The following is a 27,597-nucleotide window of genomic DNA, read 5'->3' as shown; positions in this document are numbered from 1 at the left end:
TTTTTAATCTGTGTGGATATATCTATAATTATTGCCTCAGAGGTAATTAGAATAAACATTGAAATATTTGTTAATAAGCTTAGTTAAACATAATAGTAAGCACATTACATGTTAACAAATAGCACATGTGATTGCTTTCTAAAACAGAACAAGCCTGGTAAGAAAAGTGGCCTTATTTTTTTCATTTTTTGCAGATTTCTAAATGTCTGGCTTAAGGATAGACATTTGCCTTCTGCATTACATGATTCCTATATCCCTTTGATTGAAATAGGTGCAGAAAGTCTGGATTCACACAACTCTTGGGGTTGGAAAAGCAGTTTTTCAGAGAATCCCTTCTGATAAAACATCAGCACTCAACAAGTGGTAGTTTCTTCCAGGTTGGTGGCATTTTGTATTTGAAAGAGAATCTGTGAATGGCCTTTTCTATAGACTGTTCCAGTAAATTGTATTAGATAGTTTTGTGCCTTGGGTGAATTTGTCTTTGCCTTGTTTTATAACATCTGTTATTGAAGTCCTGGAAAATAGGAGCTCCTGAGTTATGGGTATCTTTCACGGGTTAGTATCACATTCCAGAATGCAAAGAAAGTATGTATTTGTTATTATCCCCGATTCCATAGATCTTTTTCTCTTGGTGGGGATAGGACTGAGGGGGGCTCCCAAGTGATACTGAGGCGCCCCAGGTTGAGGGGGCACTGGCATTTCTCATCTAACCAGGCTGTGGTTCAGCTCCAGGACCTGCAAGAGTGGTACTGCTCTTGGCCTGAGAAGCCAAGGGACTACTGGGACTCCAGGGCCATAATTTATGATACTTGGGGTGGGGAGAGATCATGTGGAGCTTGCAATCAGATCTGGGTGTGGTGCACACCTATGGGCCTCAATCACTTATCTTGTCTCTTGTCCCTACTCTTATCAGGCTGTCTAAGGCCTGAGCTGCTCAGTCTCATGGCTGTTGATAACAAGTTTCTCCAAATTCAGGTTTTATCATTGAAAAATAGTATTTGTTTCCCTTGAAGTGAAAGATGCCATTTTATTCTTTTAATCTTTATTTATTTATTTTATTTAGTTTGGGGGCCACATGTGGTGGTGCACAGGGCTATCACCTCCTGGTCGTGCTTGAGGGATGAACTGGCTTACCAGGGATCGAACCTGGATTGGCTACCTGCAAGACACAAAGGACTGGCTCAAAGGACTCCCTTTTAAAGAAAATGTTTGCCAGATGCCCAAGTCTGAGGAATCAGTTCTTTCAAGTATAAACTGTTTTATGGCGAAAGCAGCTAGTGTGGCTACAGAGATAGTTCAGGAATTAAGATGCTTGTCATGCGCAACATCTCTGTGGGTCAGTTGTGGGCATCAGCATATGGTCTGGCATACATCTGCCAAAAAAAAAAAGTCATGAGTTTCAGTTAAAATTCAGTTGCTTAGGGGCTGGAGAGATAGCATGGAGTAAGGCGTTTGCCTTTCATGCAGGAGGTCATCAGTTCGAATCCCAGCATCCCATATGGTCCCCCGTGCCTGCCAGGAGCAATTTCTGAGCATGGAGCCAGGAGTAACCCCTGAGCACTGCCAGGTGTGACCCAAAAACCACAAAAAAAAAAAAAATTCAGTCGCCTAAATGCTTCTTATGGAAATAGCCGTTTTCAGTAAGGGACCGTGATTTTCTTATGTGGAATACTTAATTTTTATTTATTTATTTATATATATTTTTTGATTTTTGGGTCATACTTGGTGGTGCTGAGGGGTTACTCCTGGCTCTGCAGTCAGAAATAGCTCCTGGCAGGCATGGAGGACTATATGGGATGCCGGGAATCGAACCGGGGTCTGTTTAGGGTTGTACATGTGTAAGGCAAATGCCCTACCGCTGTGCTCCTCACTCTGACTCCTTAATTTTTTTTTGCATTTATTATTATTATTTTTTTTTCCATAGAATTATTTATGGTACATAGTGACAATGAATGAGGGGCATTCCCACCACCAGTGTTGTCCTCCCTCCACCCCTGTTTCTAGCATGCATCCCATATCTCCTTCCTTTTCCCCCCAGAATACTAGTGTAACTGGTCTCCACTTTACAGCTTGTTGTAGATTATCTATTCTGTTGTCGTTTGAGATAAAAAGGATAAGGAAAAAAAGGAAGAAAAATTTGGTAGCAACTATCAAAAAAAGAAAGAGAAAAAGAAAAAAAAATCATCAAACGGGTGTGGCCCAAAATAACCAACGTGTATATATATATATATATATATATATATATATTACTTTATGGGCCCGGAGAGATAGCACAGCGGCGTTTGCCTTGCAAGCAGCCGATCCAGGACCAAAGGTGGTTGATTCGAATCCCGGTGTCCCATATGGTCCCCCGTGCCTGCCAGGAGCTATTTCTGAGCAGACAGCCAGGAGTAACCCCTGAGCACCGCCAGGTGTGGGCCCCCCCCAAAAAAAAAAACAAAAAAAAAAAAAGGCCCCTTAATTTTTATTTTTTGGTGTTTGGGTCACACTCAGCAGTGTTCAGGGCTTAGTCCTGGCTCTGTACTTGGGGCTCACCCCTGGCAGGGCTCAGAGGATCACACAGGGTGCTGGGGATTAAACCCAGGTCAGTTGTATGCCAGGGAAGCTTCCTATCTTCTAAGGTACTATTTCTCAGCTTGTCACTTTACATCATATTAAAGGACATGTTTTCAAAGGTTGCCATTTAATAAAGACAATGTCTTATACTGTCTTATCAGGGTCAGTATGATCATTTTTGGGGTCACACCTGACTCTGATCAGTGATTATCCCTGACTGTTTTGGGTGACCATGTGCAGTGCTGGGGATCGATCGAATCTAAGTCAGTTCTTTTCTAGACAAGCACTTCACCTGCTAAACTATCTCTCCCACCCCCCCCCCAGAACATTCTTCAAATCAAACTGCCTTTATTTTTTCTATGTGATGCATGGCCTGAAGAAGGTGGTGACAGTTGCAGTGTGGTGACATCGTCTTGCTTCCTCTAAGGCTCCTGTCGCTTCATTTGTGCAGAAGTCAGCGTTGCTGGGAGAAGGTAAGTCCTTTTTGATGAAATGGAAGGTCGACCCTTCAGTCCAGTGAAAGTCTCAGGAACCTCCCCATCCCCAACCCTGCTTCTCTCCTTTGGAGGAATACATCGTCCAAGTCATTTCTTAGGAAGGCCTGGCTTTGAGTCTTAACTTGAGACTGTGTAGACTTGAAGTGCTCCATTCTGTTCAGGTTACATCGACAATAGGGTTGTGAATCACTTCTGCTCAGAAACTGGAAGGTGGGTTGCCATTGTTTGCTATTTAAGGCTGCTTTTTGTATGTCCCTTTTAGTGTGATTTCTCCAGGGTTTTATTTGTTTTTTTTAGGCCACAGTCACTAACTGTTTATGGGTTACTCCTGGCTCTACATGCAGGAATGTCTCCTGGCAGGCTTTGAGGACCATATGGGGTGTTGGGATTAAATTCAGATTAGCCTTGTGCATGGCAAATACTTTACCCATTGTATGATCTTTCCAGCACCTAGTTTTTTGTTTTGTTTTGTTTTTAAGGTCTTAGGAAGCTGGAGAAATAGTCAAAGGGTTAAGGCATAGTTGACCTCAGTTCAATCCCGGACACTGCATATGGTCCCTTGAGCCCAACCAGGAGTCAGTGATCTCTGAGAATAGTCAGGTATAACCTAAAAACAACAATTTAAAAAAATTATTAGGATCATCTATATATTTCTGGTGTGAAATTTTTGGTGAGTCTGTCTGATATATTTTTAAATTCATTGTCCCAGTGACTAAGGGCAATTCATGTTTAATTCTGGACATTCTTACATTCTTTTTGTTTGTTTGTTTTTGGGCCACACCTGGTGACACTCAGGGGTTACTCCTGGCTATGTGCTCAGAAATCGCTCCTGGCTTGGGGGACGATATGGGACGCCAGGGATCAAACCTCAGTCTGTCCTGGTTCAGCTGTGTTCAAGGCAAACGCCATACCACTGCGCAATCGCTCCATAATTCTGGACGTTCTTTTGAATTATTCTTGGAATATTTTTATCTTTTTTTCTCTTTACTTTTTACAGAATGCATAACTACCCCGATTCTCTTTTTCTTCCTAGTATTTTTTTGTTTGCTTGCTTTTGTTTTTTGGACCACACCTGGCGGTACTCAGGGGTTACTCCTGGTCCTGTTTTCATGGTTCATTTTTGGTGGTTCATGGGGGGACCATGTGATATGCCAGGAATTGAACCTGAGTTGACCACGTGCAAGGCAAATGCCCTACCTGCTGTGCTATGGGGCTTTGCTCCAGCCCTTCTTCATAGTTTAAAAAAATCTTTTTCTTTATACTTTCTGTGAATGTTTTGGCACTATCTTCTAATTCATTGTATTTTTAAGAAATTGCCATTTGTTTGAATTTCCAGTTTTTCCATTTTCTGGATATTTCTCAAGTTTTTGTTATCTTGATCACCTTCTATGTTTTTGAGGATACAAATTGAGTTTTTCTTGGAAGTTTTCTTCTGCATACACCCCTGTTACTTACAGTTGTTTTTGTTGTCTGTCTCAGGACTAATGGAGTCTTGTTTTCTGTTGTGTGATCACTAAAACATAACAGAAAATGTTTACTTTGTTAAGGGTTTGGGCTAGTTAACTGGTAGGATTGATAATAGGTGTGTTGGGTGAGGACCAGAAATTTGGTGTATGTGATTCAAATACTTTTGTTTTGTTTGTTTCTGGGCCATACCTGGCCATGCTCAGGGCTTGCTCCTGACTCTGCAACCAGGTATTAGGGGACCTTATGGAGTTCCCAGGATTGAACCTAGTTTGCCTTTGTCTAAGTCAAGTCCCAGCCCTCACCACTGTCCTGGTTCCGTGTCCAGAGATCATTCTGAGGGTTCTAAGGACCATGTGTGGTGCAAGGGAGAGACCTGGGATTAGCTGAATTCAAGGAATGTCCCTGAGCTATCTGTGCTATCTCTGTCCTGCTGAGTAGCTATTTTTGGTCTTTAATCCAGCCTCTAGACAAGTATCTTTACCTTTTAAATTGAGGTTTCATAGCAGATTTCAATTCTAAATGCTTTGGAGTCAGGAAGGATTTGGTTAATATGAGAATTTTTAACAAAAAATAAAGCTTTGTTTTTTGAAATGACATGTAAGTTATTTTGAAAGAATATTAAAGGAAAAGTGAGACTTTTTATTTGAATCCTATTTATCTTAATCTTAACCTACTGCGTAAGCAATCTCTGACATTGAGATACTTAGAAACTACCTTAATAACAAAAATTACAGATAGAATCTGAAGGCTAACTTTAGATTTTTTAGCTGTTGCTTTTGTTTTGGGGTCACTCACAGCAGTGCTCAGGGCTTGCTCCTGGTTCTCTGTTAAGGGGTCACCCCTGGCAGTGGTCAGGAACCAGACAGGGTGCAGGGATCTGGCTGGGCTTGGCTGCTGGCTCAGCAAAGAAGTGCCTTAAGCCCTCAGCGATCTCCCCAGCTCTGTGACCTTAGTTTCTTTTGTTGTGCAGCACCTTTACATTGGATGTAATTCCATTTGTTTGTTTTCACTTTGATTTTTCTTGTAAGGGCTTACTTCAAGGCACATTGACTGTAGAGCTGGCTCAACTCATTTGCTAAACACAGGTCTTGTATGTTGGACACCTGGGTTCAAGTCCCAGCATCACGGGAAAGTGGCTTGATAACTAAACTCTTATCTCATATTATTTCCTTCTTATAAAAACTTTAGATTTTTGGGCCCGGAGAGATAGCACAGCGGTGTTTGCCTTGCAAGTAACCGATCCAGGACCAAAGGTGGTTGGTTCGAATCCCGGTGTCCCATATGGTCCCCCGTGCCTGCCAGGAGCTATTTCTGAGCAGACAGCCAGGAGTAACCCCTGAGCATTGCCAGGTGTGACCCAAAAATCAAAAAAAAACAAAAAAACAAAAAACAAAAAAAAACTTTAGATTTTATTTCTGTATGTTTTCCTCTTAATGTGCTGAATTTATGAACATTACCATAGATCTAAAGTAGGCAAGAGGAAAAAAATTACCTTAGTCTTATCACTTCTGTATCTTTTTTTTTTTTTGCTTACTCCTATGTATATACTTTAATTATGGTTACTGCAACCAAACATTGTTTTTCTTCGATGCCGTTTAAATAATTTGCTGTATGAACACTCTTTTAAGATTAGCTTTGAGGAAAGGTCAGAGACGGTTGATGTCACGCTTATATCACTGGCCTCAGTGCTTTAGACACCATGTGCTTTACCAAATGGCACAAGGAATGGGGCTCCAAGACTGGTCAGGTTGAGCCTCAAAGTAAGTGCTGAGGCTTCCTCCATTACAATACTCAGAGATCCTCATTTACTGAGAGGCAGGGCTGGGGAGAGCTGAAGGGGCTATGAGCACAGGGGTGGGGAGTGGTTTCCTGCCCCACTTTGCCCCGCACCTCTGGGTGCAGCCCTGATTAAAACAAGAAAGGTAGTAAAATATCTTTAGGGGATATGAAAATGAAGGATTAGGTCACTGATCCCTCAACCAAATACCATATAATTAAGGATAAAAGCAGCTTAATATACTAGAAAATTAGTCTAATGAACTCTCCTCAGGATGTCTCAGAGAGATTTTTGCCAAACGTGTAGGACAGATTTCATTGTTCATGAGGTGTAAAAACAGCTCATTGCTCTTCTTGGAGGATCTAGGAGAGACTCACTCACTCATGCTTCTCTTCCCAGTAGTGCTCAGGGAATGGGAATACTCCAGTGGTGGGGGCAATCTGGCAGCAGCTCAGTGTGAGAGCCAGGCTGTGCGGGGCTGCAAGAAGCCATCCTGGTGAGGCTTGGGAGAAGCTATGGATTGAGTCCAGTGGATATTGGGATGTGCCCAGGTCTGAGCTGGTTAGATGGATGCTGGGATGTACCATCCTGACTCTACTATCCACACTCACTTTTCAGTCAAGTCTGTTAAGAAGCAAGGCACATTACAATTTTTGCTATCTGGGGCCAGAGCGGTGGTGTAGGGTGTAAGGCATCTGCTTTGTACACACTAGCCTAGGATGGACCATGTTTGGATCCCCTGGCGTTCTATATGGTCCCCCAAGCCAGGAGCGATCTCTGAGCACATAGCTAGGAGTAACCCCTGAGTGTCATCGAGGTGACCCAAAAAAACAAAACAAAGAAATTGCTACTTGAGTGTACTCCAAGCATTTCTATAAAGTGTAATAAAATTTCTATAGGCTCTACAGAGGTAGCAGAGCAAACTAAGGTGTTCTATTACCGGAGCTCTATTCCCAGTACTGACAGGGTTCTCTGAGCACTTCTAATTGTCTCCCTGAGCACAGAGCCAAGAGCATGACTGGGTGTGGCGTAAAAACCAGTCCAGGAAACAAATGGCTGTTAGGTTCCATCCATTGTGTCACCGTGTCAGAAACAGTTGTTTTTGGACTTCCACCTGCAGACATGGGCCGCCGGTCCTCGGACACGGAAGAAGAGAGCAGGAGCAAGAGGAAGAAGAGGCACCGGCGCCGCTCCTCCTCCAGCAGCTCAGCCGACAGCAGGGCCAACAGCCGCAAGAAGGGCGGCCGGAAGTCCAGGTCCCACTCTCGGTCTTGGTCCCGAGACCTGCGGCCCCGCTCACGCTCTTATGAGAGACGGTGATTTTCCTGTGTTATTGGGGCCCTGATGAGAGTCACGTGTGTGTGTATATGTGAGTCTATGTGAAAACATATGAATGTGTATGTCTGAGAGTATGTTTGAGTGTGAGGATAAGACTCTATGTGTTAAGTGTATGTGTGAAAGTGTGTACAAATAACTGAGATCATGTGTATGTATGTGTTTGGGAGTATATATAGTATATGAGAGAATGCCTGTGATTGCATATATGTGTATAAGAAGGAGAGAGAGAGAGAGAGAGAGAGAGAGAGAGAGAGAGTGTGAGAGAGAGTGAGTGAGTCTTGGACTGTATCGCAGTGCTTGTTGGCTCCTGCAGCGCTGGGTCCCAACTGCGGGACTTGGTGGTGCCACCGGGTCATGAGGCCTCCCCATCCCCCTCAAGCAGTCTCCCTTGCCCTGATGATCTGTTGACATGTGGATCCCTGGTCCTTTATTGCCCTTTGCAGGAAGCTTTCTAGAAATGATTTTTGGTTCTGTTTGTCCCAGACGCAGACATCGATCCAGTAGCAGCTCTTCTTACGGCTCTAGAAGAAAACGAAGCCGAAGTCGTTCCAGGGGTCGAGGGAAATCTTATAGAGGTCAGAGGTCAAGGTCAAAAAGCAGAACAAGAAGGTATGCTTTAACTGCTGCTGCTTCTTTGTCTTCTTCTTCTTCTTCTTCTTCTTCTTCTTCTTCTTCTTCTTCTTCTTCTTCTTCTTCTTCTTCTTCTTCTTCTTCTTCTTCTTCTTCTTCTTATTATTATTATTATTATTCCAAAATATGGTTACTCACAGCAGTTTTTTTTTAATTGAATCACCAACTAGTAAGTTTTATAAATATTCATGATTGAGTTTTAGGTGTAGAATGTTCCAACCCCACCATGTCCATTCGGCCTGTTGCCCCCAGTGCTGGCCCTTCCACTACTGTCCTAGCATCTCTAATGTCCCCCATTCTCCCTCAGGAGTGAGCTTCCTCTTGAAGACCAGATCTTGTGCCCTTTGCTTCGATTGCCTTTGGATTTGTTATTCCACCATCAAGTTTCTTTCTGTCTTATTTCTGCAAGATCATCTGAGCCTGTCCCTTCCTGCCTGACTGGCCTCACTTAACACAATACTCTCCAGATCCAAGAAATTGCATGACTTATTCTGATGACTTTATCTTATATTCCTTATGGCTGCATAGTATTCCATTGCATAGATAGAATACTAGATAGTTTCTTTATCTGTCACCTGTGTTTGGACCCTTGGGTCCCAACAGATGTCTACGTCACTGAAAACACCCAGCCTAGGACTGTCATGCCCCTCTCTCTCCCCGCAGAGCAGAGTTGTGGTTGTGTCTGTGCAGCCCTGGGAGATACTTGCTCTCTCCATACACTTCCAGTAGCTCAGAAATGACCACTGTGTTATGGGATCAATTTCTATTCCCCTAGAGACATACCATGACACCTCAGCCCCAAGGCCACTATCTGCACACACAGTCTTCATGGAGGAGCCATGTTGCAGGTCTGTGTGGAGAGGCCATTGCTGGGCTCTCAGAGGCCTCACCTGGACCTGGTTCCCGCACCTTCGCCTCAGACCCTACATCACCAGACCAGTGAGAAAACCAGTTTGTTGTCCACACTAGCAGTTCTCAGGTCACCCTATGGGCCACAGGAGAAAATTGTGTGTGTGGGGAGGAGGTACTACAAATTGGTTGGACACCAGCCAGGGCGAGATGGAGGCTGCAAGTCCCCAGCTGAACCGTCACATCTATGGCTAAAGTCTAGCAGGTGGTTCAAGTTGGGCCTGAGTCAGCATCTGCACATCTCTCTGCCCTGCTCAGGGTGAGAAGAGCCTCTGAGAGAAGGAGGGAGAGGGGGATCCAAGGATGGGGATCTTTGGACAGCAGTGGTAGAGGAGGAGGAAGAGGGGAAAGGGAGAAGAAAGGGAAGATGAAGAGGACAGAGAGGGCAAGGGGAGAGGGGAGGCATAGAGAGAGAAGGAAGAAAAGTAGGAGAAGAGGGGACCAGGAGCTTGATAAAACTGGCATTTGGAGGCAGTTGCAGAGTTTGGGGGAGGCAATCACTGGGTATCGAACCACTGGACATGCCCTCTGCTTCATTTAGTTCTTTCCAAGGGATCAGGCTCTGTGGGGGAGCTACAGCCACTCAGTGCTGGTGGGAGTTAGGTCTGAGTTGGTTTGCTGGGTCTGAGGGTTCAGTTGCTTCTCTGGTGTCTGGAGCAGGTGTTTGGGTGGAGCCTGAACCAGCCTCTATCTGTATGTCCTCCTCTGTTGCTCTTTCCTTTCTCTGTTTTTCCTATGATATCTTTCCTTTTGCCCCTTGATATCTACTTTTGTTCAACCTTTTAATTTTCTTCTTTCTTCAGTCCAATTTTATTTTTTTCCTCTGCTTCCAAATAAAATTTAATCCATTCCTTCCCCCTCTGATCTTTCTCAGATGCTATTTTCTGATTTAAAGCATCTAGGTTATAGACTTTATCTTTATTATTTGAGAGGGCAGTTTAGGCCAAATTTATTGTTGTCAGTAGTCACTCGCAGCAGTTCTTAGGGAGCATCTATAGTATCAGGGTTCTCACTGTTGACTGCATGCTAGACAAGTGCCTTACCTCCTGGACTATCTCTCTAGCCTGAAGAGTATAGTATTTTCAAATTTGGTCAGTTCTTGGGGTTCACTCTCTTGCTATCTAGCATAATGCCTTGCTTAGTACACATGCGTTGATTGAATGACTAATTGAGAAAATGAAGTTAGCTGATTTTTGTAGCAAGGAAAAGTTTTATTGATCTGTAGAAAGCAAGCTTTATTTGGGTGTATTGATTTGTCTAAAAAGAGGCTGATTACCAGAAAATGAAGAACTCCATCTTAAACTTCCTATCAGTGGGAATAGAAATAGTACTCTGCCTCTTAGTATGGTCTCAATGTTTGGTAGTTTTAGAGTATTTTCACATATCACCCATCAGAATTTGATTAGGAAACCAGAAGATGTATCACCTCAGGCAGAGAGCTTTTCCCAAGGTAATTGAAGGCTTCGAAAATTTGGTCAGGGCTGGGCATTAGGGTTGTGTGCCTTTTCCTTGTCAGGGCACTGAAAGCACTGAACTTAGGAGCCATCCCTGGTGGGAGGGTCCAGAGGGAGGGTCTTAGTGCTCTCTCTGCTTGCAAGGAGTTTCTGACCAGGTGTCTGCCCAGCACTGCCTCCAGAGAGGGCCTGGGGCTGTATTGCCTCCACTGTACCTTTTGCAGTAGAGGACTGGCAGTGAGGTTTACCCTGACAACCTGGGCCAGTCACTGTGTGAATGGAGAGGGGTGCACATTGGGCTGAGAGCGCCATCTTGGTCACTTGCGGATGGCTACAGCTTTTCATTGTGTCATGATTGGGGCATGACCTGATTCAGGTCTTAAACACGCTCACTTTGGAAAATAAATTTAAGAATTTTTTTTATTCTTCCCTCCAGTGTTGGGATTACTCCTGCTCACTAGTGCTGAATATAGTTACCCCCCACTGAGAGGGTGTACTGTTTCCCCACCTCCCCATTCTGGGATCACTGAACCCCCAGTGCGAGTGGCTACCTGGCTGTGCCTGTGATATTTGGGGGACCATGTAGTGTTGTTGTTTGGACTGGGATTGACCCTATGTGTGGTCTCCCTATTCTGTGTCTGACCCACCCTCAGACTGTTCAGTACATTATTTATAGATGTATCACACTCATTTCCCTGGTAGTCCAATATTTTCATTAACTGAAAAGCTGCCTTGAATAGTCTTGTGCATAAATAGTTTCCTGTTTAGGGGACACTCCTAAAAGTGGGGTCAAAGGTAAATGGTTGTTTTTGGTAGAAATTTACCCTCAGTCCCAATATTGTCTGAGAGTCCCTGTATTCTCAGCCTCACCAAAAGAATGTGTCGTCATGTTTCATTCTCTGTTATTTTTAAGCTTGAATTTCAGTCTGTGGGTGTTTGGGTGGATTCAGAACTTGAGCCCTGGGAGGTGTGCGCTGACCACCGGGACGCACCCAGTCTGGTGGGGAGCACTGTGGTCCAGTTTTCGTTTCTTTTTGCTGGAAGTGTGGTTGAACATTTTTCATATTTCAGAGACACTTTGTGTGTGTGTGTGTGCTTTCGCTGGATGTATGGTTGAACATTTTTCATATTTCAGAGACACTTTGTGTGTATGTGTCTGTAAATTTTTTCTTCATGTCTTTTGGACTTTTTTTTTTTTTCTTTCATATCACAGTTACTACTATATCTTGGTCCTCTGTGAAACTATGCAAATATTTACTCCTAGGTTTTCAGTCATTTTTTGGTTTTGTGGTATTTGTTATCCACATAAAAGCTTCTTTCTATTATGTGGTCACATTTGCCCAGTTTTTTCTTTCCTTTTCTTTACATTCAGAATATAGATTCTTTGCTGACTTTCAGATCATTCAGATACAGAGGACAATGGCAGCTTTTTATTCCAGATGCCTCTCTCTCTCTCTCTCTCTCTCTCTCTCTCTCTCTCTCTCTCTCTGTGTCTCTCTGTCTCTCTCTGTCTCTCTCTGTCTCTGTCTCTGTCTCTGTCTCTCTCTGTTTCTGTCTCTCTCTCTCTCTCTCTCTCTCTCTCTCTCTCTCTCTCTCTCGCGCGCGCGCGCGCGCGCGCTTGGCACTTGGACTAGCTCTTGGTGGTGCTCAGGGGACCATGAAGTGCAAGGAATAGAATCCAGGGTCTCATGTATGCAAGGCTAGGGGCTCTGCCATTACGCTGTGTCTGTATCCCCTACCCCCCACATTGAGATCTTTCATGTGGTTCTTACACTTGTTCCTGCATCTGGCAGTGCTTGGGGAACATATGCAGTGTGAGGGACCAAAACGGGGTTGCTGTGTGCTGGTATCAAGCACTTTAGCCTTAACCTTTGTACTATCTCTCTGGCCCCAGAATTTAGCTGGTCAGCTTGAAATCTGATGTTCAGAGTAGGTTTTTCGTAACTGTCCTCTATTCTTTGTTTATGATGAATGTTTTTTTTTTTTCTTTTTAACAATAGTGGATGTTGATTTTTGTCATCTCCTTTTCCCTTACTTATTGAAATGATTATTTTAGATATATTTTCATCTTTCTCTCTCTCACTGATCTTTGTTTTCTAACTTTGCTAGTCATCTGTATCGGAAATCCTACAGCCCACTGATATTGCTTAGCCAATTTGGAGCTAGTATACTGACGTGTATCCTATCAGATCCAGTCATCCCACAGGTGTAAATGATTTGTACTCTTTCTCAATTTGCTGTGCAGTGGACATTTTTTTTCTCTTTTTAGTTTTTGAGCCACACCTGGCAGTGCTCAGGGGTTATTCCTGCTTTGCGTTCATGAATCATGCCTTGTGGCACTTGGGGGACCGTACAGGATGCTGGAAATGGAACCTGTTCAGCCAAATACAAGGCAAATGTCTTACCTACTGTTTTATCACTCTGGCCCCTTCACTGGGCATTTTGACTGCCTCTTTCTGGTGCCATTGGTTCTCTGGGTGACTCACTTTTTTACCCCTTTATTCTTGTCTATTTACCTTTTTTATTTATATCAACATGAGCTATGAAAATTTTTTTTCATCCATGTCACTGTTTTAAACATGCTTCTAGTGTGCAATATCACTGTACCTACGTCTTTTCACTTTTGTAACAATACAGTTGGCTTTTGGTTGAGGAAGCCAAATCAGGATTTGTGGCTGCTGTGACTCAAGTGACAAGTGCATTCTCGACTTGGATGGACTCACTCGGAGGAATTCACACTCACGCCATATGCCCCCCTATTGCTGTATATGACCTCTTCGCTCCCTACTTTTCTTTCATAGGCTGAGTATGGGTTGAAGAGGCCTGGGCCAGCCCTTCACAGAACTCAGAGGGTTCCTGTAAAAAGATAGGTTCTAAGTTCATTTATTGATTTTTAGATTTCTCATTTGTTTTTATTTTTGAGCCACATGTAGTGATGCTCAGGTCTTTCTCCTAGTTCTCTGCTCAGAGATCACTCTGGGGCCCCAGGGACCCCACTGGATGCTGAGGATTGAACCCTATGTGGTTGCATGCGAGGCAAGTGCCTGACCTGCTGTACAATAGCTCTATTAAAAGTTTATAGAATACTTATGAACCTATCAAATTCCTATATTTATTGTATTGACGTCACAGTTTTATGTAGACTATTTTATTCTATGTATAAAGATTAACTTTGAAGCTAGATGTTTCATGAATGAATAGTTTTATTTCCTGTTCACCTTTACCACTGTGTACACGTGGGTGCGTGCCGACACTCTCATTTTCTATCCTCATACTTGGGGAGCTAACAATAGGTTTGGACCAATGAAGGAATTCTGGAATTTTCCTCCATTCTAAAACAGTGCTTTGATTGTCTTCTGTGGGATGATGAAATAAGAAGCATGTATACATGTGTGTGTGTGCATGTGTGAGTTTGTGCATGTTGTGTAGGTGCATATGAGTGTATGTATGTTTTTGCGCATGTGTGTGTCTGTCTACCCACAGCAGTTGCATGTGATCATGAATTTGTGTGGCCTTTAGTCCATGTGTGTTAGGAGAATGGATGATCATCTTGTGTTACAGAAGATCAGGAGCATTTCTGTTCAAATCTGGTATTACAGTTGTAACATTTATGAATTGGAAAGAGTATACCACAACATCTGAAAATGTATCGTGTGTTTCAGTTGCTCTGTTAATTACAAAGGCGAGTTAAATATTAGGACTTAAAACTTAAAGCTAATTATTTATATATTTACTGCAACATACTTTTTTTTTTTTTTTTTTTTTTTTGGTTTTGGGCCACACCCGGCATTGCTCAGGGGTTACTCCTGGCTTTCTGCTCAGAAATAGCTCCTGGCAGGCACAGGAACACCGGGATTCGAACCAACCACCTTTGGTCCTGGAAACGGCTGCTTGCAAGGCAAACGCCACTGTGCTATTTCTCCGGGCCTCGCAACATACTTTTTTTTTCTATCATATCTTAATTTACTAGTTTAACACTTTAGAAATAGATAAATAGATAGAAATAGAGTTTATCTTCTTAATTATTTAAAGAGCAAAGAGTATTTTGATGCTGTGACTTTTTCTGGTGTCCTTTTCTGAATGTTATGAAGAAAGATTGTACATGATTATAACCATGTAGCATTTTTAATTCTTTTAAAATTTGGATAATGTTGAGTTTTTCCATTTAAAATTGGTTTGACCTTTTGGGAAATTGTGAGATCATGGTACTATGCACATGGTAAAAGAATGAAGCTCCCACATGTTCAAGGAACTAAGCTTCCCCTCCCGTGTGAGCCTGAAGAATGAATGTTGGGAAGCCAGCCACAGATCTTTCTGGGCATCATCCTTTCCTAGTTTTTGTTTTGTTTTTCTTCCATACTGCTCCATCGCATTGCCTTTCTCTGGTGGATTTTTGCAAGCATTTTCTAACCATGGAATATATTAGAGTTCCTTATTTATTTGCTATCTTGGATCTGTCCGTATCTCAAAAGAAATTGTTGGTGGTTCTTTTAGAAATGACTGATTTTAAGCTGAGTATGTCGAGGTTGGTGTTGATCTGGATTTCAGCGTGAAGTTTGTGCTTGGATGTCTTTTAGTTTAGAGGTGAGTCGAGTTTGACTCTAGAGTACATGACGTCTAGAAAAAAAGATGAGGGCAAAGGAGGCTGGTAAAGGAAAATATGCGAGTTTACTTTCTCATTTCCTCTTGGATATTTTTGTGAGCACATTATCTATCTCTTTTACATAGGTACGTAACATGGGAAACAGATTTATTGTTCAAATTTAAAGGATGGATGAAATAGTTTCAGATTGTAAGTTTGGGGACTTTGCTCATAAAAAACATTTTAATATCTAATTATAGAAACCATGAAAGTTGCCCAAATAGTTGATTTTTATCTTTATATTTTATTCTTTTATTAACCCATTGATCTTTGTTTTGCCTTAGATCTGAAAATAAGAACAAAATGTGTGCTTATAGAGCAATTATTTTATTGAGGACCTAGCTTAAAAGTCAAGAAGTGAAGCAGCTCGGTAATGCTATAAATTTAAAACTCCTGCAGCAAGACAGTACGATGCAAATATGACTTAATAAGATCACAAACTGGATTTCAGTGAAACAACCAAGATTTACATTAAATTAGGAATTTAAAAACTGATTTAGTTTGTTTTACTGAGCATTTGCTTAATAACATTTTGCCTTCTTGCAATCTTTTTAAAGACAATAATTCGTCTGTGAAATGCAGGCACATCCTCAGTAGAAAAATTGAAAGCAACAGCTCACTTTCTGAAGCCACACATAGAGCGATATAAAGAAATATTTCAGCTCTACCAAATTTAATAAATCATCCCATTTCCTAATTTGATCATATTAGATGCTGATGTGGAAGAAGCATTTCAAATACCATCGCCTCATTAATATACATCAGTCTGGGGAATAGAATGGAATACTTATGCAGAGATGTCACGGTTACTGTTTCTTCGTTTACTAAGTGAAACAGGTTGATGTGATACTGGGTGCTATTTGTCAATGTCTTGTTAAAATGGTTTGGGTCGAGTTATGGAGTCCAGAAAGACGGCGGCTGATAAATCAAAAGTGGATTGAGTGGACAGGAGGCAGTGATTGATACTGTGACAGGCTCTGAAGAAAGGAGCCTTGATCCGACCATGCATGATATTGAATATGAGCCGGAAAATGGCCCTGGAGTATGGATATTATTCAAGGAAATGAGAATAATAATATCAGCTGGGAAATATTGCCAGGTGAAGATTAGGGCACTCCTTATTAGAGCCCAATACTGTGTTCGAATGGTAGTGCCGAAATTATGTAAACCGTTATAAGAGGGGAGGCTTTAGCCTGAGTTTGGAGACTGCAGCTGATGTTCCTGTAAGCTTTGGTTTCCTGGACTAATTCTTAAGCTGTTTGTGTGTAATCAACCTAACTCTTGGCAAACTGAAGCCACTGCTTCTTTTGCTTTTGGCTTATTTTATATAGAACTTCTTTGATTTTTACCTCTTTATGGAATCAGATTTAATTTATATGTAGTGTTTTCTGTCTGTGGGTTAGACTTGTAAATTGACACCATTAAACTTGGCGTGAAAAAATCTGCATTGCAGTTTTCAGCTTGTTTGACTTAGTAATTTTGAAAAATCTTTGACATGTGCACTGTCTCCCAAAGGCCAAGGCTGTACTTACTGTGCTGTCTCTTACTGAGTCATCACTGTCATCAAGGTCATTTGGTGGGACATTTTTCATTAGTCTTTTTTTGGTTTGTTTTTTGGACCACACCCAGTGGTGCTCAGATCTCCTATCTCTGTGCTCAGGGATCACTCCTGGTGGGCTCAGGAGACCATATCAGGTGCCAGAGGTCCAAGAGAAAACATCCTATACATTGTTCTCTCTCTCTCTCTCTCTCTCTCTCTCTCTCTCTCTCTCTCTCTCTCTCTCTCTCTCTCTCTCTCTCTCTCTCTCTCTCTCTCTCTCTCTCTCTCTCTCTCTCTCCCTTTCTCTCTCGCATGCACACACTCTTGCATGTGTGTGTGTGTGTCTCTGTCTGTCTGTCTTTCTGTCTGTGTGTTTGTCTCTCGGAGTGGCCACACCTGGTTGTGCTCAAGCTTGCTCCTGGCAGGTCTTAAGGGACCCTTTAGGGTGGTGACGATGGATCTCGGTCAGCTACATGCAAGTCAAGTGCCTTACTGATTAGTCTTTTTTTTTTTTCTTTCAATTTTTTGTCCTTGACAGAATATAAGGTGGAAAAGTTTCTTTGCTTCCCATTGGCCTAGTTCATTATCTAACACTGGCAGAGTAAGACTGTCTCTTGAAAGGTAGTCATTAACTGTTTGTTGTGTTTTTTTTTGGTGTGTAGAAAACAAAGAGATAATGGAGTTCCCAAAGTGATATCATTTGAATGCTCCTTATATCTGTCTTTTCTTCTTCTTCTTAAGAACTTAAGTTTTATGGCACAATTTTTGTTAAGTATTTGTAGAAAACAGTTGAAATGAAGCATTGCTAAATATTGTTGGTGTCTAAAGTCAGTGTTAATATGAAAGTTTGGATAAATGCTTATAGTAGTCTTGGATTTCTCAAAACAAAAATTAAAATAGTTTTTTCCCTGAGTTTTTTTCCCTTGATATTTGATAAAGAGCACCACTGTGCCAATTACACAGGGACTTCAATATAAGCTCTTATTTTTGCTTGTTTTCAGTAATGCTCAGGGCTTACTCCTGATTATGTGCTAAGGGCACACTCCTGGCTATGCTCAGGGACCCTCTTCAGTGCAGAGACGGGGACTGGGGTGTGGTGGCCTTGCCCTTTGTACTGTCTCTGACCCAAGCTAAGTTCTTAACTGTAGTTTGTGATGCTGAGAACTTGCTTCATAATAGTTGAGAAAAAAAACAGGTTTCCCCAAATTCGAGACTGCATTTTAGGGTATTGATTGACTTTGGGGGTCCTGTGTAGCAGTTCTCAGGTTTTGCCCCATGCTTGGTGCTCAGCAGTTGCTCAGAGAGTAAATTCAGGCCACCCACTTGCCATGCCAGTACTCAAGCCTCTTGTACTTGCTGTGTGCATGGTAAGTACCTTAACGACTACCAGTGCTTTTTCTCCTCCCTTTCCAGTTTTCTTCAGGGGCTGCACACAGTGAATCTGACAGTCCCGGGTTTCCCTCCTCCCCCCCACATTCACTCCCATGACCCCGGCTGGGGCTGAATCTCCAGTGCTCATCACCTCCTCCTTGAACTCCTCCTGGCCTTTCATCTTGTCTCCCACCACTCAGAGGCTCTTGTCCCTCAAGCACCTGGAACATACAGTTGCTTTATCTTACGTTTGTTGTAGGTATTGGGGGATACTTGGAGGTGCTTGAGAGCTGCTTCCAACACTAGTGGGGCATGGTGTGGTGCAGGTATCAGAGTCTCTTATCCCAAACCTGTGCCTTACCCTTTTAATAGCTTCTGGCCCTGGAATGTCTTTCTTTTCCATTCACCATCTTCTGTATATTTTTTTTCTTCCCCCAGAGGCCTTGACTTAGAGGCATTTCCTCCAGGGGCTTCTTTGTTCTCTAAGATGTGGAGACATTTAACTCCTCCAGGAGTGCTCAGTGCTTGAACTCCTCTCAGCACACCCAGTACAGTAAGTCCCGTTTGTGCTATTGGAAGCCCAGCCTTGTCTTCACCTTCACACACCACCAAACAGTTATCATTCAACTTTGATTTTGGTGAATGGGATAATAAAATGAAGGCAAATCAGAGATGAAAGTTTAGATTGAGTTCTGAGTTATCCTGGATTCAGGATTCACTTATGTCTCTGTCTAAGGGATCACTCCTGGTGGTGCTCTGGGGGCTCTAGGCAGTGGCAAGCATTGAACCCAAGTCAGTCTGGTGTCAGGCAAGTGCTGTTCCTGCTAGGCCATCGCGTTGACCTCCCCATTAGTTTGTAAACTGGTTCACTGATACAGGACCACTGGGCAGAGTAATGACGTTGTGGGTTTGGGGGCTGTTGTTCTTGTACACATGGACAGAGTGTAAGGACAAAGTGTAAAGCCAAGTCCAGGGATCAACACTTAGTTCTAAAAGGCCACTGCAGTCCTGAAGATTCTTGCCCAGGGGGTGGGGCCTACTTCACTGTTTCATTTAGGATACATTTACCTGATGGATGTTTTAGTAAAACTGATCCAAAGAAAGGTAGGTAGGCTCAGCCCATGGGTGTGGTGTGGGCTCAGATCATATGATTTTTGTTACCTGGATCTTCCCTGGACCTGTGTGGTTCACATTGACATTCAAAGCAGGTGGGTTTTTAATTATTAATCCTATGGAATTAATGAGTCTGTCTTAGAAACCAGGCTACTTTTCTCTTCCTTACATTCTTCTCAAGTTTCTTTTTTTAATATTTTTAGGATGTTTGTTTGTTTGTTTGTTTTGGGGCCATATCTGGCAGTGCTCAGGTTACTCCTGGCTCTCCACTCAGAAATCCCTTCTGGCAGGCTTGGGGTACCATATGGGATGCTGGGAATCAAACCTAGGTTCATCCCTGGTCAGCCACATGTAAGGCAAACAAACACCTTACTGCTGTGCTATTGCTCCTGCCTCAGGTTTTTAGGTTTCTAACAGAATTTTCTAACAGAAAATTTGGCATAAGGTGTAGAATTGTTGAATGCTAGTTGTAAAAATTTTGAGTCTTTGGTCAGAAGACTCAGTATTTCACACTGCATAAAAGCTGCTTTTATTACCCTGTGCTGCTGTGCTGATTAAAAGCAAGAAACACTGCTGTCCCTTTGGAGTTTCGGGATGCCCTCTCAGAACCAGGTGGTTAAAGACCACATGGGCCCAGGTATCTGCCTATGCCTCCTCCTCCTCCTTGGGTCCCTGTTTTCTTCAGGACAGTAGCCCTGCCTTTGCCTCCTCCCTCCCTCCCAGGAGCTATGGTTTGACCACCTGGATCCTTTCTTTTGTCCTGGTGATGCTGCTTTTCTGGGTGTTGTCCAACTTTTTGTGGGTGGTTCCATGGGAACTTGCCCGAAGCCACCAGATGGCTGGTGGGAACTAGGGACTCTCCAGTACTCCTCACTGGCACAGAGCAGCAGAATGTAGCTTGCCCTGCGTCAGGTTGAAGGCTTAGTGTTGGCTTTCCTTCAAGGAGTCTTCCGGAAGGCAGGAGTTGCACGTCAATCTGACCACACTGTTTCTTGCCCCATTTTTGAGCAGCAGAGGATGAACAGGAGAAGTGCTGCTGGCTGAGCCCAGGTCAGCCTTTGCTGTATGGCCAGCTGTGTGCCCTGTTGGGAGGTTACTGAGTGCTGGGCTCTATGGTCAGCAGACTGGGCAGTCAGACTGCTAGCCTTGGGCCTGCTGTGTGATGTTCTGTTTGGCTTTTCTCGTTATATGTGTCTTCTTAACCTCTGACATCATTTTGATAAAAACCAAATACAGAAAATAGCATGATCTGTGTCATAGTCATCATGTAGGTGGAAGAAGAATTATTTCTAGAGAATAGAATTGCTTATTTTCCCCTCCCACTCCCATGACCTTGCAGAATTACGGAATATTGCCAGAAACTGGTAGGGGCTGCTCCAAAGGCCAAATAATGAAAAAAAGTGTTTTTGTTGTTGGTTGGTTGGTTAGTGGTCTTTGGGCCATACTAGCCTCGTTCAGGGGTTATTCCTGGCTTTGCACTTAGGTGGTGCTTGGGTGTCCATATGGGATGCCCAATATAAAACTGGGTCAGCTGAATGCAAGACCAGCACCCTACCTTCTGTGCTATCACTCTGGCCCCAATAGTTGTATGTTTTATGATGATGTTGATTTTGATAGAGTCCACTAATGAGACTTTTTTCTTTTATTTCTTCAGTTGTTTGATAAAGAAAGCTCTGAAATATAAATCTATTCCTTAAAAGATAAGCACAGTCTATTTTATGAGACATTAGTATTTTTAGAGCTTACTTTGTATATATTTTGAGAATATTTTATTTTCCAAATCAGGTGTACTAGTGTGTTTGTTAGCACTTACAACAGGAAGTACAAATGATTTAGTCTATAACCTTCTGTGATTCAAAGGGGTCCGAAGAGTGGGGAACTTCAGTAACAACTGTATTTTTTTAATAAAATTATATTTGGAATTAAATTTGCATCCATGGATATTAAAATTTGAAATTAATATATATATACAAATATCACCAAATTCATTTAGTTTTTATTTTGGAAAGTTAAATGAGGTCATTTTGTGTTTAAATCTTTCATAAATGTTGGTTGAAGTATATAGGAAGATTTTTTTTTCTTATGGGATTATTGTTATAAGAAAGAAAGGAAGATCATTATGGTATTTTCCATTCTGGAGAGGCCTGCCCCCCCCATCCCATGGAGAGGGTATTTTTTTTTAGAGTTTTTATTGGTTCTGGTATTCTTCTCTGTGTGTGGAATAATCAGTGTTCACACACTATCACTACCTCTTGCTCTTGGAATCTCTGCATTTTGTGCCAGTTACCTTTCAGCAGCATTTCCAGGCCAGAGAGGCCCAAGTTTCATCACTCACCTTCCGAGGGAAGGCCCCAGCTCTTACCCCTTCCGAGGGAATGCCCCAGCTCTAGTCCCCATCCCTTCCCTCTTTCACAATTTTATTTTCGCTTAACATGCATCATCTGGCTCTTGTCAAAAGATAGTTGTGAATGAAAGAGACTTAGGTAGTATTTTCTTTTCTGTTTCCAATATGCTCTCTGTTAATGGCCACTATTAGAGTTGGCCTTTCGGGCCCGAAGAGCACATTGCGAATGTTCTCTTCAGGAAACCGTGGGTAATGATTCCCAGGCCCGCTCCAGCCCTTTCTTGCTTTATGAGGATAGTAATCCTTTCTCTTTTATGCGTTTGCCTTATTGGAAATGCAGATAGGATGGAGTTTTCTGCTGTGCCCTGTAGTCTCTCAGAACCTCTGCTGGACATCTGGGCCTCTGCTTCCACCTTTGTTCTTCTGCCAATCGCTTTGTAGGCAGTTGGTCACATACATATTAAGTGTCACAAAAATACATTCTATTGTCTCACTGAGCTGTGTGTATGACCATGTGGTGTAACATTGTAGACCTGGGCTAGTGGGCAGGAAGCTGTTTGAGGGCTGAGAGCTGCCTATGAATGCCAGTGCAGGGTAGAATCAAAGGTGTATTATTGGCCTACGTGGGAGGCAGGGGTGTACTGTGATTCCCCCCCCCCCCCCAGGAGTTGGGACTGTCCTGGTCTGGGGCATGTGGCCAGCTAGGCTGAGGCTTGGCTCGGGGTTCACTCACAAAGATCATGAAGGTCCTTGATTTCTCCAAAAGCTAGTGCCAGTGCTTGACGCTCTGAACAAATGATTTCTTGAGAGCACAAGCTGTTTTGTTGGAACTAAAAGTCACAGATGTGGTTTTTCATGTCTGTTTTGTGGCCTTGTCAAAGAATAATCTGAGAATGTAGCTGCTGGAAAGGTAGAACTGGTCACTGAATGCAGCAAGCCAGGAAATGGAGGGTCCAAGTGCGCTCTCTAGTATCACTGTAAGGCTGGAAAAGGTTCTGGGTGTGTTGGTTTGTGAAATACAGGAGAATGTGATTGACGGTTGGGTTGATTTTCACCCTCTTTGCATCCCATCTTATGTTAAGTGGGGTATCGGAGGAGGAGAGTCTGATGGTGACTGCAGGTTCTTCCCAGACCAGACTTGTCATGTTCCCTTGGGGGCTCTTTAGGGACTGGAGGACCTGCAGTTTTCAGTGCCATGAAGGCACTAATTTCTGAGTTGCCAGAGGAACAGCACTGTCCGGTCTGACCCACTTCCTTCCTGTTTCCCCTCTCCTCTTCTCTTCAGGGACAAATTGAAAATGGAGCAACCTTAGTCCTTCTGGGTGGGTAGGGAAATGCCAGTTGATAGGAAGAGCTGTTTCCTGTAGCTTCTGTCCTCTTCAGTGGTTCTGAAGCACGTTTATGAGCTGTGGGTGCATTCCTGCTAGCAAAACTGCCAAATTCCTCATCCAAAAATTTATCTGCGCTTTTTCAGCCTGGACGGTACTGGTATGACAGCTACCAGTTCCCTGGTCTGTGCTTTTTGTGCATGACCCTTGGAGTGGAGCTGGGCTTCTTCCTGTGAGTCCTGGGCTTTCCTTTGGCTCTTATCACTTCACATTTCCTGCCATCTTCACAGTGGAGTGTGGCTACTCAGTGTTCCGAATATCCTGGAGACCCACAGGGTTAGGGCCTGCCTCAAGGAACCTGCTAAATGCTGCCTTCATTCACCAGAGGAAGGAACCATTTATCTCCACTACTGAAGGCTATCCTTCTTCCTGTCCTCCTTCCTTCCTTCCTTCCTTCCTTCCTTCCTTCCTTCCTTCCTTCCTTCCTTCCTTCCTTCCTTCCTTCCTTCCTTCCTTCCTTCCTTCCTTCCTTCCTCCCTTCCTCTCTCCCTCCCTCCCTTCCTTCCTCCCTCCCTTCCTTTCTCCCTCCCTTCCTCCCTCCCTCCCTTCCTTCCTTTCTCCCTCCCTCCCTCCCTCCCTCCCTCCCTTTCTCCCTTTCTCCCTCCCTTCCTCCCTCCCTCTTTCCCTTCTTCCCTCCCTTCCTTTCTCCCTCCCTCCCTCCCTTCCTTTCTCCCTCCCTCCTTCCCTCCCTCCCTTCCTTTCTTCCTCCCTTCCTCCCACCCTCCCTTCCTTTCTCCCTCCCTCCCTTCCTTTCTCCCTTCCTCCCTCCCTCCCTTCCTTTATCCCTCCCTCCTTCCCTCCCTCCCTTCCTTCCTCCTTCCCTCCCTCCCTTCCTTTCTCCCTCCCTCCCTCCCTTCCTTTCTCCTTTCCTCCCTCCCTTCACCCCTCCCTCCCTCCTTCCCTTCCTCCCTTCCTTCCTTTCTCCCTCCCTTCCTCCCTTCCTTTTTCCCTCCCTTCCTCCCTCCCTCTCTCTCCCTTCCTTCCTTTCTCCCTTTCTTCTTCCCTCCCTTCCTCCCTCCCTCTCTCTCCCTTCCTTCCTTTCTCCCTTTCTTCTTCCCTCCCTTCCTCCATCCCTCCCTTCCTCCCTCCCTCCCTCGCTTCTTCCCTCCCTTCCCCCCTCCCTCTCTCCATCCCTCCCTCCCTCCCTTCTTTCCCTCCCTCCCTCCCTTCCTTCCCTCCCTCCCTCCCTCCCTTCCTTCCCTCCCTCATTCCCTCCCTTCCTTCCCTCCCTCCCTTCCTTCTCTCCCTTCCTCCCTCCCTATTTTCCTTCCCTCACTTTCTTCCCTCCCTCCATCCCTCCCCTCCTCCCTCCTTCCTAACTTACTTCTGGCTCTGCACTTAGGGGTCACTTACTGGTGGGCTCAGATCTTGGGTCAACCACATGCCAGGCAAGATGGTCTATATATGGCTTCAACACTACTTTGAAGAGTTCTTTCTGTGAGTATAATAGTATCATACCACAGTACTCTGAGAGATTGCCTCAAGGCTTTGGCATTCATGACCTGGTGCTCTTTGGGCTGTTTTTGGCCCATCTGCTGGTGCTCAGGAGGTACTTCCAGTCAGTGGTTGCAGATTGAGCCTGAGCATCCTACATAACAAAATATATGCTCAACCCATTGCAACTGTCTGACCTTATACTTAATGAAGATGTGAAAAAAGGATAAAAAAAACCACCTTAAAAAAACCCTCAAAAACATAAGAGCAACATGCTTCCAAGAAGGTTTCAGGAAGCAGGTAGGAAGGCCGCTCTGCTCAGTTCTCCCCCCCTAGAGAGGATTCTAGGCTCTGAATGACTCTGAGAAGTTCAGTGCTCAAAGAAGAGTCCAGGGTTCTAAGTTGTCATTAAAGACACCTTTTGCTCCCATGACTTAGGTAAATATTAGCTTGGGTGGAACTAAAAATAGGACCTATGACTATAGGTAGTTACTCTTTGAACACCACCTCTTTTTTTTTTTGCCTAAAATAGAACTTATTTTTTAGTTTTGTTATCTTTTTATTGTATTTTACTTTTCATTCAATAAATTATTTTGAATAATTATGAGATACACATTTACAAAGCTGTTCATGGTTGAGTTTCAATCATACAATGTCCAACACCCTTCACCAATGTCTTCAGTCTCACTCCCCTACTCTTCCCTCTTTCCTCTTCCTTCTCCCCTCCCTGCCTCTGGCAGACATTTTTCTTCTCTCTCTCTCTCTCTCTCTCTCTCTCTCTCTCTCTCTCTCTCTCTCTCTCTCCTTTTTATTTAATTTACTTTATTTAAAGAGCCTGTATCACATACACATACATAGTTGGCATAGTTGACCATAATACATATTTCCAGATAAGTGAGAACAAAATTATTTTAAAAAGAAAGAAAAAGGGAGAGAAGAGAGAAAAAGAGGAGCATAGTGACAGCAAATTTTTGAAAATTATTCTATCTCCATTGCATTCATTAAAGCTACTGCCAGCAGGATTAGCAGGCTCTTGTTGCTAGCTGACCATTCTGTTACTTCAATTTTCCTGAACATTAAGTGACTTCAGTTACACATTGGCATTGTTTCTACGGATGACAGTATTAAAAAACAATGGCCCAGGGATTCCAAAAACTATTACTGTTACTGCAGCTTTTGTGTGTGTGTGTGTGTGTGTGTGTGTGTGTGTGTGTGTGTGTGTGTGTGAGAGAGAGAGAGGGGGGGGAGGTATTCAGTTTCTAGGACTTTCAAAGGTAAGAGAAAGTGGGTAAGAGTGTCAGCACTCACTCTAAAAAAGTCCTGGAGATGTCAGCCCAAATAACAGCATACATGGAATTTTGGGCAGATAGATGTATCTGTAGAGAGCAGGAGAGGGTTGCTAAAGCACAGTCATAGGTAAGCAGCATTGTGAGTGGTGGGTGTAGCTGGAGTGACTTTGGCAGGATGGGAACTTGGCCCACTCTCCCCTCCCAAGATTGTCAGCATTTAACTCTGTGGCTGGTATATATATGCTTTTTTTATGACTTGGTTTACGTCTCTTTTGAGAACAGAGTGAGTCTATGGAGCTGCCTCAGAGCAGACAAGGCAATTATGTTTTTGTCTTCTTCTGTTTAGATACTGGTTTGTAATACTGTTAGTGAAGGGATATCATGCATCTCACTTTACTCTCTTTCAGCGCCCAGTTCTTGTCCAGAGTGATCATTTTCAACCATCATTATCACAGTGGTCTTTTTTCTGCCCTAATTGCACTGCCCCGATTTTTGCTGACTTTAAAGGGGCCAGAGAAGCGCTAGAAGGGCTGGAAGCTCCTGCAGTGCACAGGACCCTTGGCCCAGGCTTGGCACACAGGATCCCTGTGAGTACAATGACTGTGAGCACAGCCAAGGGTGGGGCCAAGTTCTCATTCCCTTGTTGCTTTGTAAAAGCTCTCAAAAGATACAAATGTACAGTATAATATAAACTTTTAAGAGGTAGAAGATTTAGTGAAAGAGTCTTAGATTGATTTTATTCAGAAGTGTAGGTCTTTGTAGCTAAGTTTGTTGATTTTTTAAAAAATATGAATTCAGGGGCCGGAGAGATAGCATGGAGATAAGGTGTTTGCCTTTCATGCAGAAGGTCATCAGTTCGAATCCCGGTGTCCCATATGGTCCCCCGTGCCTGCCAGGAACAATTTCTGAGCATGGAGCCAGGAGTAACCCCTGAGCACTATGAATGTGACCCAAAAACCACAAAAAAACAAAAACAAAAAAAACAAAAAAAAAATATGAATTCAGGGACCGGAGAGATAGCATGGAGGTAAGACGTTTGCCTTTCATGCAGAAGGACAGTGGTTTGAATCCCGGCATCCCATATGGCCCCCCGAGCCTGCCAGGAGTGATTTCTAAGCATAGAGTCAGGAGTAATCCCTGAGTACTGCCAGGTGTGACCCAAACACCAAAATAAATAAATTAAATAAATAAATATGAATTTAGTGATATCTATGTATATCTTCACCCCATTACAGATTTGTTAATAAACAGGCTTTATTAACAAATGGCACAGGTCACCTGCGCCCTGCACAACTCTTGCACCAGTGCATGGGAGGCCATATCTGGTCTGTGCTTGGGGTTGGGGTGGGGTACTAGGTCTCGTCTGCAGTGCTGGGGTCCAGCTGTGGGTCTCATGCCTGCTAGACATGTGTTCACATTGTCAGCTGCATGAGCCTGCCCTGCTTCCCAATATCTGTGCTGTGGACTCAGGTGTCTCCCCCTCCTCTATCCTTCCCACCCTCATCCCTTCTTCCTTTTTCCTTTCCTACACCCATTTTTCCTCCTCCTTTCTTCCTTCTCCCTTCCACCTTCCCTCCTCCCTCTCTGGGTCATTCCCCATCCTCCCCCTCCCACAGTCAATCCCTGTATCCCTTTTTCTATCTGCCTTCTCTTTCTCCCTTCCCCTTTTCCTCCTCTCTCCTCTCTCCTCCTTCTTTCTCTTGCCTTGCCACTTTTTCCATTCCTCTTCATCCTAACCCTCCCACATTTTTTCCCTCTCCTCCCCTTCTTTGTCTTTCCTTTATTCAGATATTTCAAAGCAGACTTGGACACGGTGATATTTCGGGCATATGTGCTTTGCTTTGCCTC

At 43.5% G+C, this 27,597-nt stretch overlaps 1 protein-coding gene across 3 annotated transcripts in view; it reads left to right on the top strand.

The window, feature by feature from the left end:
* The window catches only part of RSRC1 (arginine and serine rich coiled-coil 1), a 292,940-nt gene that overhangs the window by 4,497 nt on the left and 260,846 nt on the right, over nt 1–27,597 (top strand). The window contains exons 1-4 of one of the 3 annotated variants that reach the window (XM_049774478.1): nt 356–377; nt 2,936–3,029; nt 7,418–7,613; nt 8,119–8,244. In XM_049774478.1, coding sequence (XP_049630435.1) covers nt 7,420–7,613; nt 8,119–8,244 — 320 coding nt within the window. In that variant the 5' untranslated portion in view covers nt 356–377; nt 2,936–3,029; nt 7,418–7,419. Of the gene's footprint in view, nt 1–355; nt 378–2,935; nt 3,030–7,417; nt 7,614–8,118; nt 8,245–27,597 lie in introns of those variants that run through there. The other 2 variants (XM_049774477.1, XM_049774476.1) reach the window with 2 other exon arrangements.

Source organism: Suncus etruscus, chromosome 6, assembly GCF_024139225.1.
Source record: "Suncus etruscus isolate mSunEtr1 chromosome 6, mSunEtr1.pri.cur, whole genome shotgun sequence".
NCBI classification, from domain to species: domain Eukaryota; kingdom Metazoa; phylum Chordata; class Mammalia; order Eulipotyphla; family Soricidae; genus Suncus; species Suncus etruscus.
The sequence above is the reverse complement of the archived record's forward strand: the minus strand, read 5'-3'. Positions and strand labels throughout refer to the sequence as shown.